Here is a 16323-nt window from a genome sequence, read left to right as displayed (position 1 = left end):
GCTGTCCTACACAAAGGAACCTCTAGGTTTTCCCTGAATCTGGTGTTAGAACTATGGATTCCTGTTATTATCCTGATGTAGCTATTTATGTAGGAGGGCACAAGCCTATTCACTATTTTTATAGCTTGGTGACATCACGTACTAACAGCTGTTGTTTGATGGAGGACCAGCCCAGTTCCCGCAAGACTGGTTAGATATGGTCAAACTTCCTAGTATTAGTTAACAAGCGAGCAGCAAAGTTTTGTGCAAGCTGTAATTTATCGATGTTCTCCTTAGATGTGCCAGACCATACGCTAGAACAAACAATAAAGAAGCTTACTAAAAACAAGGCAATTCAAAATGGTGAAAAGTGCGGATTTGGAAAATAGATGTCTGACTCTGCTTCAGTCTGGCACTGAGTAGTAATTAAGGGAGAACTTCAATAAGTTAACAAGTTCATTAAATGTAAGGTTTGAGTCTAGTATGATACCCAGGTCTTAAAGTGAAGGTACTGGAACTAGGATTTGGCCAAGAAAAGAAGCTATGACATCAGGGATTTTACTTAGTAGCTGTCGCGTCCAAACAAAATGAGTTTCGGTTTACCACCTCTTCTTGTAGAAGGAACGGCTATGCAGAGATGGGACATATATTCGTGACTCTAGTTCCGCACCGCTCTCTAGAATCGGCATATTACTACATCATTTTGCGATCTCACCCAATTGACAATTTTTCCCGTCGCCAGTAAATCCGATCTTACAGTAACACTTGTAAGATCCCTCCTTGTTCCTGCAGACAGCATTGGAGTCACATGGGGAAGCATTGCATTCGTTGATATCTGTTCAATTAAGAAAAAAATACATAGCTGTCAGGACAGTGTGGTTTGCTGTTGTGATTGGCTTGATGGAGACAAGTGAAGACCTTCAGTTTTGCGGGAGAGTTCGAAGGTTCGAATCGATGCGGACAAAAGAGAAGGACGTTTCGAAATTTCCGAGTTTAATGTTGTACCTGACATAAACGTCAGTTAACTATCTCAAGCGCTGACATCTTTTTTTTCGTCTACAAGATGTCTTTCGAGAAAAAGGATACCGTACAGGTCTTACTGCCGTCGCTTTCCTTCTCAATTTCTTTCTCCCTTTTTTACGTTAACGTGAAGAGAACTGCCCTCATGCAGGTAGTCTCGCGATGTGCAATTTTCCTTGATCGGTCACAATATGATGGCGAAACAACTGGTAGCGAAATGACTGAAATCAATATCAAGTGTAGTTCCCAGTTCCTTCATGTAGGAGAAGCAAGTCGCGCGCAGCCACTTATGCAATAGGCTAGGACTGACGTTTTTCTTTGTTTACCGTAAACCGCAATCGTGTAAAAGTCACGTGACTCACGTGACCATTTGAGGTTGAAGTTCAAGTCTATGTAGTAGTAACCCGGTGAATGACGGCAGAGTTTTTCGCTAGCTATATAGTTTAAACCTTTAACACACGTTTTGTCTTCAATTTTACTTTTCTTTAAGAGTTATCTCGATTAATAAGAGGTTTATTTGATTCAGTTGCGAGATTATAAAAATTACCAACAACACCCGTGAACCTATGCGTCGTCATAAACAAACATGGCGTCGTGATCGATGCACGTGCTTCGTTGAAAAAAGTGAGAAACTATTCCCATACGGCGAACTCGGAACTCTAAACGGATGTCAGGACTAAAAATTATAAAGAGGCCGAGATTGCAAATGGTCAGATAATCGTGTCGTGAGGAAGGTATTGTTAAGCGGTTAGCATGATCTCCTTCATCATCCGGTCTTAACACAAGGGCGTGGCACAAGGTATAGACAGCGCATATCAGCGAAGTAGATGTAGAAATACTTAAAACTAACGGAAATGGCAAAGCACTCAGCGTTTTATTTACTTTGTTTGTTTCTTTGTTTGTTTCCTTTATTCGCGCTACTGTTCTTTTGTTTGTTTTAAAACCTGTATTTTTCGCATTGACCAGAACAGTTTCCATATATTTACCGTAATACCAATAAAAGGCAATCGCAACAAACGCAGACAATCTTAGGAGCCAATCGCTACGCACAGCAGATACACGCCGCTAATTATAGACGTGTGCGCGCAAGTCATAATTGATTTTGCTTTATCTTAAATCCTCGAGATTTTGTTGGAAAATCTCAATACGTACTCATGTAAAAGCCAATTGACGAGCATTTACATTCAATCAGCTGGAACCGCTTTGAGGTAACTTAACCTTTTATTTATTTTCACCTGTGCACGATTTTCCGTCACCAGTGAACCCTGCTTTGCAACTGCACTGATAAGATCCAAGGGTATTGCTGCATAGAGCATTCTCATCACAGACCAAGGGAGAAGCTGAACATTCATCAATATCTGCAAAACAATACGCACTGTATCCTGTATCCTGTTTAAACCATCGATGCAGTTTCCAATACGTAACCGTAATGCAAGAATGAAGTTGGCAAATAACTAAAGACACAGACAATATGCCGACTGTATAATTGGAAAATTAAATCAACCAGTCAGTACGTGTTTATTAGCTGACATGGTAGAGCAATGCAGTACAATCGGACTATGACCGGCTAAGTTTGAGTCCCGTCAAGTCTAGAATTTTTCAAGCTCTGTTTACAACTAGGACAATCATTCTCGTTACAGTCATTAAAACAGCAGTTCATATATATATGTTTTCATCAATCAATACAATACTTATTACTTTCGGGTCTTTCATGTATCTAGCTACATAGTAAGCTAATTGGGAACACCTATCCACTCCCATTTATTTAAATGTATGAACATAAAAATAAACTGATCTAAAACATATTAGAACTTTGTTGTCGTTTTGTTTTATTAACATACACGTTTACTCACAGAAAGCATCCTGCAATTTACATATTGCAGTCTTTAGCCACCAACAACTGATAAATTTCTGGGTGGAAGAAGCGCTTGATCCCATGCGTTCTTTGTAAAATTTCGAACTTTCAACGCATCATTGCTCAGTGATTATCTAGCATATCGGATTCAAATTTTCAGACGTAGCTCATTAATGATTCAATGCCCTTTCAATATTAGCGGAGCTCCGCAGGCGCCGAAGGCGCGCGCGCGCGGTGCACTATTGTTAAGAATATATGGTAACCCATCGATGCGAGAAATCTTGGTTTTATAGCCATGACGTCATCAACCGTCGGTACATACGTACGTACGCACGTCCGTCCGTACGTCCACCCCTCCATTTATGCAAATGTGACCAGTATCATGCTAGTTTTCAGCATTCATCTTTGATATTGGAAATCCATCTTTTGATCAATTGACACCTGTCAAAACAAGGTCTCCGCTGACCAGTATTACGTGACTATACCGCGGGCTCATGCTTAGAGCTCATCGAGGTCAGCTGTTTTTTTGAAGTTGACCGCTGACTGGGTACTGGTTTTCGATTGGATTGCAGGCTAAACCCAGGTTAACTCACCTAATCAACCGTGAAGCGAGGCTTCATTTTTCGAGCGCTTTCTGTGGCTCGACGCGGCTGCAAGGCCATACTACATCAACGAAAGTTCTTACACAGTCAACGCTTTTCGTTTTCAGGTGGAAAACGGTTTAGAAGATGTTTTCTTTCTGCATTTTTCGCTGGTCTCAATCCAGTTTGACATTTCATGATATCTGTGTTCCACACTGGTGGCTACGCAGTTATTCAAGTTAAGCATCGGCGGGAGGTAAACTTAAAGCTGAGTGTTTATTTTTAATTTGCTTAGAGCTGCTTTTTTCTCTGTATTTCAATTTTTGGCATATCTTTAGAAGCCCTGATAAGGTTACATGATGCCTGGAGGACCTGTGTCTGGAGCAGAAACGAAAGGAGAGCGAAAGAGAACGACAACGACAAAACAGAATACCAGTAACAGCTCATAACGCGCACCATGATCCTATACAGAAAACATTGTTTTATCAAAGCTATAAGATTAAGAGCACGATTTTTACCTTCCGTCTGCATGTCACAAAATGCAAATACTACCATATCAGGCTTAACGCCTGACAGCCAGTATCTTCCGCTGACTGCTTCTCCTTCACTCGCCTTTATTTCTATGCACGATATTGCTGCCAGCTCAGGGATGGAACCGAGAGGGGCTGAAATCGAAACAAAGACGAAAATTTAAGCAAGCGAAAATACATAATACAACCGACGTTTCGGAGTCTTCATGGCGACATTTTCAGAGGAAACTTGAGGAAAATGTTAAAAGTATTTCAAGTGGTATTTGGCAATGCAATTGCCAATAGGGATTGTGAAGTAAATTAAACAATACTTTTGCTAGCGCAAATGCAATCTGCTTGCATTTTCGGCTGGGTTTGTGTTGTCACGTCCATTAGACAGGCATTTCTTACGGAGCGAGAAACAATTCAGTAGATCTTCTGAGACCTTCCAGTGCATGTTATTCTAGTGTTAAAAATGGAGGTTGACTGGTGTTAGGGGTTGATTGGGGTGCAGGGATGGCGCAGTGGTGAGAGCACTCGCCCAATGTGGTTGGGGTTCGGATTCGCACGGCGTCATATGTGGGTTAAGGTTTTGGTTCTCTGCTTTGCACCGAGAGGTTTTACTCCAGTTTTCCTCTCCCCTTAAAAAAAAAATAAAATACCAACATTTGATTTGATTTTCGTTAATTTGTTGATTTCAGTTTATAGGGTCCCCCAATTAGTGCTCCAGCGTTAGAAGAGTAGACACTTAAATACCGTGAATTATTTTCGTTTCCCTTCACACGATCGTGCAAATGTCCGCTCGTGTAGCTTCCATAACCCGCAAAAATTTGCATAAATACGGGAACATGGGGAGGGGACGGAGGAGATAAGATCACAAATTTGTCCCCTCTCCTCGAAAACCAACCTACGATTTGATTTCATTGGATCTGATTCCTGTGCAGTCTCCCCAATTAGTGCCACTAATTGAATACACTTAAATAAAGGAGAGGTCAAGCGTGACGTTTACAGCAAACGGCAGGCTCCTGCTTATCGTAAAAGCGTGAAAGTACTCTCATTTTAACTCGCCCCCTTCCTTTGAGAAGTTATTTCATATCTGTAGCTAATCAACAGGACAGACATGAGCTAATATTAAGCGGTGTTCTTACATTTTTGGCAAAACCCTAATTTCACTCACGATATTTGCCGTTTGGGATAAATTTCATGCTTGACCTCTTTAAAGTTCATTATGAAGATTAGGGAGCTTTGGCACGCAATAATTTTGAGACGCAGACGACAACCGTAAGTGAGCTGTTTTCCCCTCTAATTTGTCTTTCACAACCACATTTATGTTGCTACGTAACCTTTCTCCATTAAAGATGATTAGTTTTAAAATCTGGAAGACACTACTTTCATCGCAAGCAAACTGTTCACGTTAGTTCGGGTTGCCGTCCGAGTCTCAACCCTTTTATTACATTACTTGCCCCGAATTCCTAAGGTTGAAAAACTGTTGAGTGAAGTGATAAAAATCCTTTATTACCCCTGTTTTGCTCTCGAGTGAAGTAATATCTGTCAGGATCAGGAACAAAGTCCTTGGGACAGGCTTCCTTCGTTCGATCACTAAACTCACAAATGCGTCGTGACAACACAAAGTTAAAACTTTGACATCGATTATCTGTTCGACATTCCGGCAGGCACATGAGTCCAAGGTCTGCTGGCATCGTCTTGTAAATATGCCTCTGCAACATCCTTCCAGATATTGACATTTGAGATCCAGAACTATGGCAATGCTGAGTGGCCGATCGGGCAAGCAGTTGACCAATGACAACAAAATATAACAGATGTCTCATGTCCTGAAAAAAGTTTGAAATGGTACAGAAAAGCTCAAATTTTATGTAACCTGAGTGGGCTTAATAAGCTGGCTTGGTTGTGGCTGTTCGACGTGTAGAGAGGGGAGTGGCAAACATAGCCATGTGTAATGGGATAATAGCATTGATTTCATTATCTGACAACCAAATAGGTTTGTCTCCACTTGGCAACAAATTCAATTTCACCTGGCGTCGCAAGTGGCCAACTGTTAATTATTCACGTGCTGTAGACTTCCAAGTATGTTCAGTTGATTGACAGTTATATGTTACGTGCGGTCAGTGATTTTAACTGAATTTTGTCGCATGTGTTTGGCATTATGAAAACTCTAACATGTAAACAAATTTTCTTGTGTTTGACCGGTGATTTTGTAAGGCAACATTCGATTAACAGGAGGCAATTCTCACAAACGGTCCTATATACGCTTCAATGGTGTATAGGCGAGCATGGAAAGTAACAACTGAAAAGATTAAACCTTTTTCGAATTTTTCAAAATTTATAGCTTGTTTCTGCCTGCGAGGCCTAAAGCGCGCGACTAAAGCTAGTTTTATATGCTCAGACATCGTCTCTAATATTTAATTTCACGCGGACTTTGTGTATAAGGAAATGGCGTATAGAGTAAGTTTACTGGTTTACTGGAACAAAAGAGACACCAATACTGGATAATTCTAAAATTAAACGAGACTTACCTTAAGTCGATGTTTGATTGGAATTCTATCTCGTCGCCAGTCAGGAACGGAGGAGTTATATGAGAAGCATGCGCATGCTAGCTAGTCAATCTTGAAAAAACCCCGAGCGTGAGCAGAGGGCGAGGAACGAAGGAGTTTGGGTGGGACATACCCTACAAAGGGAGGGCATGTAACTCCTCCGTTCCTGACTGGCGACGAGATAGAATTCCAATCAAACATCGACTTAAGGTAAGTCTCGTTTAATTTTAGAATTCTATCTCGTCACCAGTCCTAGTCACTGCGGAGCTACATGAGACTTGAAAGAGCTGGTCACGCGAGGTAACCGCAGCAATAAGGAACACAGAGGGAGATAAACCCAACATATATAATAGTTTAAGATCATAGTAAGTACAACGTAACTATCAAATGATCTGCCACCGAAAACCGCAACCCAATGTTGCGTGACAGCGCGATGGTAGCGAGCAATAATACACTGAATATAATAATAAGAGAAAATTCTTCCTATTCGGAAATGTTCTGGAAATGGCTTAGAATGCTGGCTCTAAAGTTCACTTCAATTGGTTTGTGGTAATGCTTGGCAAAGGTTTGGGCATTGGTCCAACCTCCTGCTTTGAGGATTTCTGCTAGAGTTAGGCCAGTCAGGGCACCGTACGAGGTAGAGGCTGGTCTAGCGCTGTTGCCGGAGAATGTTCCTGTATCAAACCAAAAATTCGAGCCGTTGCGAAGGGATGAAGGTGGATTTCGCAGGGTGTGCGACAAACCCCAAAGAATCAACCACTTGGACCGAATCAATAACATTGCCTACAAACTCTTGGTATGTTTTCCCCTGTAAATACATGTCATCAAGATATGCGCTTGACACATGGCCTCTTAGGTGAAGGGTAGAAAGAGCAGGTTTCAGAAGTTTAGTAAATTTCCTAGGGGCACAAGAAAGCCATTAGGCAAACAAGTGAACTGGAAAAGTGTACCCCGCCACATAAAGCAGAGGTATTTCCTGTCCGAAGGTCTTATCGACACAGAATAATAGGCATCCTTAAGGTCGATGGAGGCCATGTAACAATCTTTCTCAATGAGCTTGATGACTGTGTTTAGGGTGTCCATCTTAAAATGCATTTTGTGGGTGTATTGATTGAGTTTCTTTAGGTTTAGTATCATCCGATAGCTACCATCTTTTTTGTTTCTCAGAAAGATGTCGGAAATTATCTCTCCGTGGCTATGCCCAGTAGGCTCGATGACACGTTTGGATAATAGTTTTGCGATTTCCAAATCTATTATCTGTGCATCAAAATCTGATCTGACAGATTGGGAAAGGTAGTGTTGACAAGGAGGGCTATCGAATTCTATTGCCATGCCAGAAACAGTAGATAAAATCTCTTTATCGGATGTCAGCCGACTCCAGGCGTCAGAGGAATGCGAAACACACCCGGCCCGAAAATTGTCGCAACGAGCTTGGAGATACCCACGAAGAGAAAAAGTAATGAAGCTGGGAAAATCACTCACCGATAATTTGATTTGCTCGAGGGAGCGCATTATTTCTTCCCTGCAGGGTTGCCGCTCTTCTGATAGGGTACTTTCTTGCGACTGTTCGGTCGCGTGCCCTTCCCCAAAAAAGGCGGTCTTGAGTGGGAGCCTCTCTTGTTGTGGTTTTCCTTTTTTGCGGACCATGAGTCACGGCGATATCCACGGTTGTGGCCGTTAGAGGAACCGACCGTGTTTCCAATGCGATGGGTTTCTTTCACATCGCGTACTTGTTTGGCGAGGTCCTCCCCAAAGAGAAACTTTGCAGAGGCCTTCGTCTCCGAGGAGCAGAGGGCATGGAACTCAGGCTTTAAGGCGGGTTTCATTTGTTCCCGGCGCAAAATAGATATCTCACTTGCGGCATGCCCTAGCAAGGCCACAATATCGATACTGCTCGTAAGCAGTTCCTTTTTGGAAGGACCGCTTAAATCAGTAATGCGGAGCAATTTATCGGCATTCGTTAGGGTTGCAAACGTTGCCTTCTGGAAAGCCTGTTGCAAATTGGCGAGCCGAAGGTCGGCTTTCTTCCTAAAGGAGTTTAGTGACTGCCAAATTTCTGAATTGACACGAGTCACTGTTATATCCACGCAGTTTTCCGGGGGGTCATATTTGGTCAAGAGGCTCGACATTTTTTCCTGTTCAAGCTTCTTGCCCCAACGTTTGTTGGCCATTTCGGCCAACTGTTTGTTGATGGGAGGACCCTTTTTATCCTCGTCCCGGAAGGTGGCAGTCAACTCCTTCAGAATTTCATCGTGGTCTTCGGCGCCTTCATTATTGTCGTTTTTGTGGGAGCTCCCCCCACTTACGCCATCGAGCAAATTCTGAACCTCATCTTCTGAGGCGGTAACGCTTATCGCGTCAGAGTCCTTGCTAAATTTCATGCAAGGGCCGTCGGCTTCTTCATCCGAAGAGAAGCTTTCGCTGCCGCGTTGTCGTTTGCGTACAGGCTCGTTTGTGCCCGTTGGGTCGTGTGAGCAAGCTTCCCGCGCGTTGCGAGAACATTCCCCGGTGGGGATGCTTTGGCATAATTGCCCCAAAAAAGTTGACATTCTGTCCATGTGGGCGTTGAGCTGGTCCACGGCCTTTTCGAGTTTGTTTGTGGTGTCCGTTGGGTCAGTAGTTGTCGCGCCCGGTGGGCTCTCAACAGAAGGCGCGCTCGTTGACTGTTCTTCCATTGTGCTTGACATAATACAGTAATCTGAATGCGAGAAATGGTTAGCAATTTATAATAACGCGAAAGAGAAAAGGGGCTTCCGCGAAGCTTACCTCAGGTTATCTGGAGAATAGAAGGTAAACACAAAGAAAGCGAGTGCAGTGAGGGAAAAACCCGTGGAGTGACTAAAACCCGTGGCGATCGACTAGAAAGCACTGATGCAATTGACTAGCTAGCATGCGCATGCTTCTCATGTACCTCCGCAGTGACTAGGACTGGTGACGAGATAGAATTGCTGTTTAAAAGGGTTCATCTTAGGCAATGGATTGCTTGAGTTGGTCATATCTTTAAAAAGACAGGAGGAGGCAGTGTGGCCCAGTGGTTAGGGCGCTTGCCTTGAGATCCAGAAATCCCGGGTTCAGGTCCCGCTCTGCCTACTCGATTAATTTGATCCTGGTAGTCCCTGGTTCAAACTTCCCAGCTGCACTTGTAAATACAGTGTGTTGCCCAGTTTCCGGCCGGTACCAGTTTCCGGCCAAAAAAAGGTAAACTCGGTTATTTCGATGGGATTTTAACTCTTCGTCCACCGAAGCGATCAGTCGGAAAAAAACGAACATCTCCGCTATCAACTGATGATTTAGGCGGGCTTTTTGGTTGAGAAACGACCAAACAAGAAGGGATTTTGTTCAGGTGAGTAAAATCTTACCGGCTAATTTTTGGCCCTTTCACTGCACAGCGAAGCTACCGTACGTAAATAAATAACTCGTTTAATAGGAAATAGTTCACGGAGCTTGATAATTTTTGAAAGACGTTACATTGAAGATGGAAGTAGTTAAGGGACCTGTCATCATAAGTTAGAACTTAGCTGATTGCGAACGTCAGAAGTCTAAATCCTAGCTAAGATTTTCGCATACTACGCCAGTTTCCGGCCACTGATCCGCACTCACAGATAGATTGTTTAAAACTTATTTGAATTAATGAAATTTTATAACTTACTACTCGAGAAATTAATGAAATGTACATAGCTTAAGCAAGCATGGCGTAATGAGGTACATATTAACTCAGAGGTGCTGTGTTAATTGCCCGTGCCTCTTCCCAGAGAATATCGCGCGGGCTTTGTCAAGGTTATACCCTACCCATAGTTAGCAGCTATCTATGCCCTAACATACACCCCTAAGTAACTATTTTGTTCTAATCTCATAAAGTACAGTCGCTAAGCCACATCGAGATAGCCTTGGAAGTCCGTTTAGTCGAGCGGATTGAATGAAATTTCTGCTCTCTATTGATGGCCGGAAACTGGACTCGCTGGCCGGAAACTAGGCAACTCACTAGTTTTGCAAAAAATGGCATAATTTCTTTAGTACTTGAGGTGGGCAGCCGATCTCCGTATATTTTAAAGGTAAGTAAATGAACTGTCTCTTGTAGGAAAATGAGGAAGTTTCCGTGCATAAATAAGAAGTTAGGGCGATTACAAACTAAAGTGGTCGGAAACTGGGCAACATACTGTAGCCAATTTGTTTGCCTCTGGCCAGTTGGGATTCTTAACAGTTGTTGTAGTTCCGTTCCGTCGCTTCGTTGTGTTTCACTGGCCCTGAAAGCCCCTATTCTCTATTTTCTAATTCCCCATAATACACTTTGTTTGCCCCCCAAATTTTGCATAAACCATTGTTTTCAAATGCTCGGGGGACACTGCACATTCCCAAGAGCATTTGAAAACAATAGTTTATGCAAAATTTGGGGGGCAAACAAAGTGTATTATGGGGAATTCGAAAATAGAGAATGGGGAGCGGTAGATTAAGTATGTATTGTAGTGTAGTGTAGTGCATTGCATTGCATTGCATCGCATCGCATCGCATCGCATCGCATCGCATCGCATCGCATCGCATCGCATCGCATCGCATCGCATCGCATCGCATCGCATCGCATCGCATCGCATCGCATTGTATTGTATTGTATTGTATTGTAAAATTGGTGCTCATTCTTGGAGGCCAAGCTCATTGTTTTGTCTACAACTTCATCCGGTTTCTTTGTCTTAACTATACCAAAAGGCAAAGGAAGACTAGACAGAGGTTATCGATATACACAGTGACAACCCTGGGAGGGTAAAAGATCCAGACAGAAAAGGACGAACAACTTTAGCGAGAGCCACCAGAACACTACCCCCTCTTGCACATTTAATAGTTAAGATGCTGCCTAATGCACATCCGCACTCGAAATCTTGTTAGTTACGGGACTTTATAAAAAGACATTATAGATATTTAGGTGAGGCTAAAAGCGGAGCTTCTCAATTATTATTATATATTTACGTTTTTGTTTTTAGATATTTTTACAACCGGTCCGCTTACCGACTATTTTAAATTCCCATGCTCTTTCTAGCTTTTTCGTCACCGTTTTTCAGCCTGTTTACTCGTGCTCGTGCTTTCTCTATCTTTCGCTACTCGTTACTAAATTAAATATTCCTCTCGTTATTCGCGGTCTTTCTTGCTGTCTCTCCCGTTGTATGTCATTGATATTTCGCCTGTTTTCTCGCGCTCTCAGTCGATCTCTTTCACGTTTTGCATCGCCTTCTCGTAGACTGCTTACTACTTTTTTATCTCTCTCTCTCTCTCTCTCTCTCTTTCTCTTTTTTCCTAGTGGTTTAGTTGTCTCCAAAATAATTTTTTGCTTGACTGTCTTCCTATAATGAGCTACTAAAAGCCAACATGCAACTTCCAGCCCAAAAAACGCGGGTTCCAGGAGGGTTCCAACCCTTACAACTTCCAGCCAAAAAAACGCTGGTTCCATCAGTGTGACATTTCGGGCTTACATGAAAAGTTGAACGTACCAACGTACGGACGGACGGTCGCATGATGACGCCATAACCAAAACCAAAATTCTACGGTTTTCCTACGGTGGCCCCTGCTTCAAATTTTTCAACTCGAAATTTTGTGTCCACAAACTCGAAATTTTAAGTTCACAAGCACGAAATTTTGCTTTCAACTAGTCAGTGTAAAATGCAGACTGCAGACTAGGGGTGAAATGCAGACCGTAAGGTTATAATTTAATTGTTGAAAAAGCCCATACCTTTTACAAATGCTAACAGTTACGGTCTAAATATTGTTTTGTGCCTAAGGTTAGCACTTCTGAAAAGTTTGGGCTTTTTCAACAGTTACATTGTAACCTTATTCTTCATTTTACCCCTTGTCTGCAGTTTGTATTTTACACTGACCAGTTTGTAAACTCAAAAGTTCGAGTTTGTGAACTCAAAATTTCGAGTTTGAAAATTTGAAGTAGGAACATTGATCACGAAATGTCTCTCTGACGGGCCGCCGTATTTTCCCTTTCTTTTGCGAAGAAGTTCGATATCTCTAGTTAAGGTTTATATAGTATAATTGCATTGCGCATCCCTACTGCGCACGATTTTCGCGTCATTAACGCGCGCACGTGAGCACGTGCGCATACAAAACGTAGGAGATTTCGCTCATACTAAACCCGATAACGAAATAAATGCTCCTTTTCTCTCAAAGGAGCACGGTGACCCCCGATTTTTTTTCAGGTATTTGCTATGAACAGTCTAATAAAGAAAATATTTGAAGAAGAAAAAAAGTTTGATAGTAGAACATGAATTTCTTTGCAAAACAGTTCCGTACTGGGTGTATTTTACCCAAGACGAGGACTTCAAGCTAACCACGGAACTGTCCCAAAACGTGCACTATTCCCACAACCAGGGAATCAAAGACGGCGTAAAAGAAGCAATACTGCTTATGTAAATAAAAGAAGCTTTTTTTTCAAAATAAAATTTTGTGTCTTTGAAGTAACCAAGACTTAATTTTGTATGAAGGTGATTCGAATTTTTAACGCGAAAACAGTAAAACTACCCCATTTTAAGAGCCTTCTGACGCGTAAACAAACACGGTGACCCCGTTTTTTTATTGCAATTTTTAATGTTCATATCATGAATGTTAATTAGGCCAAGTTTCCAAAAAAGTTTGATAGTAGAACAATTTCAAGGGAATTACCTTGCAAATGTGGGCCAAAATGATCAAACTACTTTCTACATGACGCCACTCTCCATTCAGTTTCACATTTGCCGTTTGCCGTGCGTTTGGGCAAAACCTCTCAAACAACATTTACTGCCGCCGCGCGGAATAGTTTTTCATATTATCAAATTTTAATGGATTCAGTTATTCTTTTAAGTATTCGTATCTTACTCGTATCGTAGTTGTCTTTTGCATATTTATTTTTACTATAGTTGTATCTTTAGATTTCTTGTAAATTTTATATGGATGCAACGTGTCTTCTACGCCGGGATACTAGTGTTAGCACTGAATGGACTTCCCTGTTTGAATAAAGCTGTACTTTGACTTGTTAATTTGAACACACGGTACAAGATGTCCCCTTAAGACTTTTTTTTTACTCCCAAAAGCTTCCGGCTTAGCCCAAGCGGAAAAACCGATACTTGACACTCTTGTGGTGAAAACAATAGCATAAACAAGATTTTAAAGAAACCTAAACGCAACTTTGCTAAAATTGTTGCAATTTTATTTGAACACTGCATGCGTTGGGCAATTTCACTGTAATTCAGCTGATAAGTAAGTAAAATTCTTAAAACTTTAGCAAAAAGAATTAACTCAGTTAAAAAGAAAGAAAGAGTTAGCCTGAGTGCACGTTTAGCTGAATAATTACCCGGATTAAATATTTAAAGTAACATCTCTTGTGGGGATTTCTAGCTGGTGTGATGGTTAAAGAGATTGGTAAAGGATTACTTTATTTCTTGCTGCATTATGATCGTTCACGAGTCCCTCGTTAAGTGATATGCAGTTTGAAGTATACATTTTCAAAGTGCATGGCTGTCTCGTGATTTCTTGGTGTTCTTCACGTTCTTTACAGTGAAGAATTTGAGAAATTATACTAAAAAATTATTCTCCTGATTGTCGTATAATCTCTGTGTTGAAATTAAAGGTGCTCAACGAGGGAAATTTAAAGAAAAACGACACAAAAAAGACTGTCTTTTAAGTGAAACGCTTTAGCAGCTGCTAATTAAACAATTAACTGATTCAGTGACTTGTGATACGTAACGGTTATAAGCAAACACTTTGACATATACTGAAAATTTTTTGAAATACACCAAGTTTTCTAATAAATGGTCGTTTCCTTGGAAGACGAGAAGAAAACAGGGAAATAGGGGTTTCAAACGCAAAGTTGTTTTTTTGCTCAATCATGGTGAAAAATCAACAGCAGTAAAAACCAATAACAGGAAAATGGATGCTGGCAAAACAACCAACTCAGAAAATTAATAATACATTTCATGTTTAGTCCACTCAAAACTAAAATCTTTCGTTTCGAAGAGATTGTTAACTTAAAGGAGGCAAAAAAAAAAAAGAAACGTTTTGGACATTGCGTCGAAAAAACAGAATTTAAATACTGGATAGAGGATGAAATGAAATGCAGTTTTCCCAACAAAACAAACATGGCAGATGTTCATTTTCCGCTTAAAAGGAAGACCTTCTGGAACTGACCATTCCTCAGTTTATAAGAAAGGGGAGTTGCTACCCCAGTTTTTTTCCTTTTGCTGTCCCGGCGATACACTCTTTCTTTCTTATAAGAATATTGTTTTTCCGGCCCAGGCTGAATATTCCTATTTTTCTGCCGATTTTAGGCTGAGAATATTCTTGTAGGGTATCAATTACAAGTGTTAAAAGTTCAAACAACTAACTAAGGACCACGCGTAGAAACTGTATTTTCCTCTGAAGCTCCTCGTTTAAAGAAAAGCACTCGAAATGGCAAGGTATCGTGTTACATTGTGCACGTAAAAACATATATCAGATTTTCAACGCGCGAAATTATATTCTTTTCACAATTTCAGCCTCAGGTTTGTTCTTAAACTATTCTTAAAATTTCGCAAATTTCAGCCTTGATATTCTTAAAAAATATATTCTTATAAAAAAAAGAGTGTAATATAATACACTATAGCTACCGCTGTGAATTTAACAGTAACTTGTGCAGGTGAAATCAATCGCTCACTGTTAAATTAAACAAGTAAAGCAGTCCAAGAAATTTGAAGATTGCAGCACCCAAGTTAGTAGAAGTAGCCGCTCAAAGATATCGGGTGTAATAAGAGTTTTACGTTCCAGTATATTTGCACTGTAAAAAGTCTTGTCAAAATCAAATTCCTTCCAACTAAGCTATACTGTGATTTATTTTCAAAAGCTACGCTTTGAATTCGCCCATATAGAGAAACAATGATTACTTACTGTTCGCTAACGTGACTTATTAGGACTTCAAGAAACATGTGCAATCTGTAGCCAGCTCTGATCGGATCTTTGTGGAAAAATATTCAGTCGTATCGGTCGAGGATCGTAGCAGCGGTTCTTATTGAAGACTTTCCTAGAATATTTTACCTCAGTTGTTTTCCATGCATCTTATTAATAAACAACTTTGTCAGCTGCCGAATGTCAACTGATGAAACGCCCATTTCATCAAATATGAATAAGGGCCTTTATTACCTGAGTATTGCTTTGAGCTTGTGTAAGGAGTTCAAAGAAAAATCCAAAATTGAGACTTAAATCTAGTAAATAAATTAAAGTGGCTTCAAGCTAATTTGACCAAACGCATAACGGCAACTAGGACTTTTAAAGTGCTACTACGACCAAAAAAACAATTTTTTTTTCTTTGGATTTCAAAAGTATGTTAACTAAACACTAAGTGACCCAGGTTTTAAGTTCTGATTTTAAAAAGACACCTGTTTATTTTGACTGGAATTTTCTAATTTATTGGTACGCCATTACTAACTTTAAAATCTTGAGAGAGCTGGGTCGAGGAGAAAATGACGTCAAAGACTAACTAGTTTAAGAATGCAGTGCGTGTGTACGAGGCTGAATTAATATGCAGCACGGGAGTTTCGGGCTTTTAAACCCGTGTTTTGCATATATAATAAATTCCGTTACACGCTGAAATTCTAAGCTAGTGAGTAAATGACTTAATTTTCCCTAGATCCAACTCTCTGAGGGCCAATTGGTCACTTTTGAACGTGAGTAATGGCGGGCCATGAAATCCAAAACTTGCACTCAAAATAAACAGCCTTTGGATAACACTCAAAGCTCAGAATTTTGCCAGTTAGGTGTTAAGCGAACACGCTTTCAAAATTTGAAGAAAAAAAGAAAGCGATTCTTGATCATAGTAGCACTTAAAAGAA

General features: G+C 40.8%; 1 protein-coding gene across 1 annotated transcript in view; it reads right to left on the bottom strand.

The window, feature by feature from the left end:
- Positions 1–15534, bottom strand: part of LOC138016904 (uncharacterized) — a 17809-nt gene extending 2275 nt beyond the window's left edge. The window contains exons 1-5 of the mRNA XM_068864076.1: positions 15383–15534; positions 5464–5776; positions 3954–4100; positions 2235–2357; positions 695–814 (exon numbers count right to left, since the gene is read on the bottom strand). Coding sequence (XP_068720177.1) covers positions 695–814; positions 2235–2357; positions 3954–4100; positions 5464–5773 — 700 coding nt within the window. The 5' untranslated portion in view covers positions 5774–5776; positions 15383–15534. The remainder of the gene's footprint in view (positions 1–694; positions 815–2234; positions 2358–3953; positions 4101–5463; positions 5777–15382) is intronic.
- Positions 15535–16323: the final 789 nt, after the last annotated feature.

Source organism: Montipora capricornis, chromosome 9 (assembly GCF_036669925.1).
Source record: "Montipora capricornis isolate CH-2021 chromosome 9, ASM3666992v2, whole genome shotgun sequence".
NCBI lineage: Eukaryota > Metazoa > Cnidaria > Anthozoa > Scleractinia > Acroporidae > Montipora > Montipora capricornis.
This window is presented reverse-complemented; position numbering and strand designations above follow the sequence as displayed.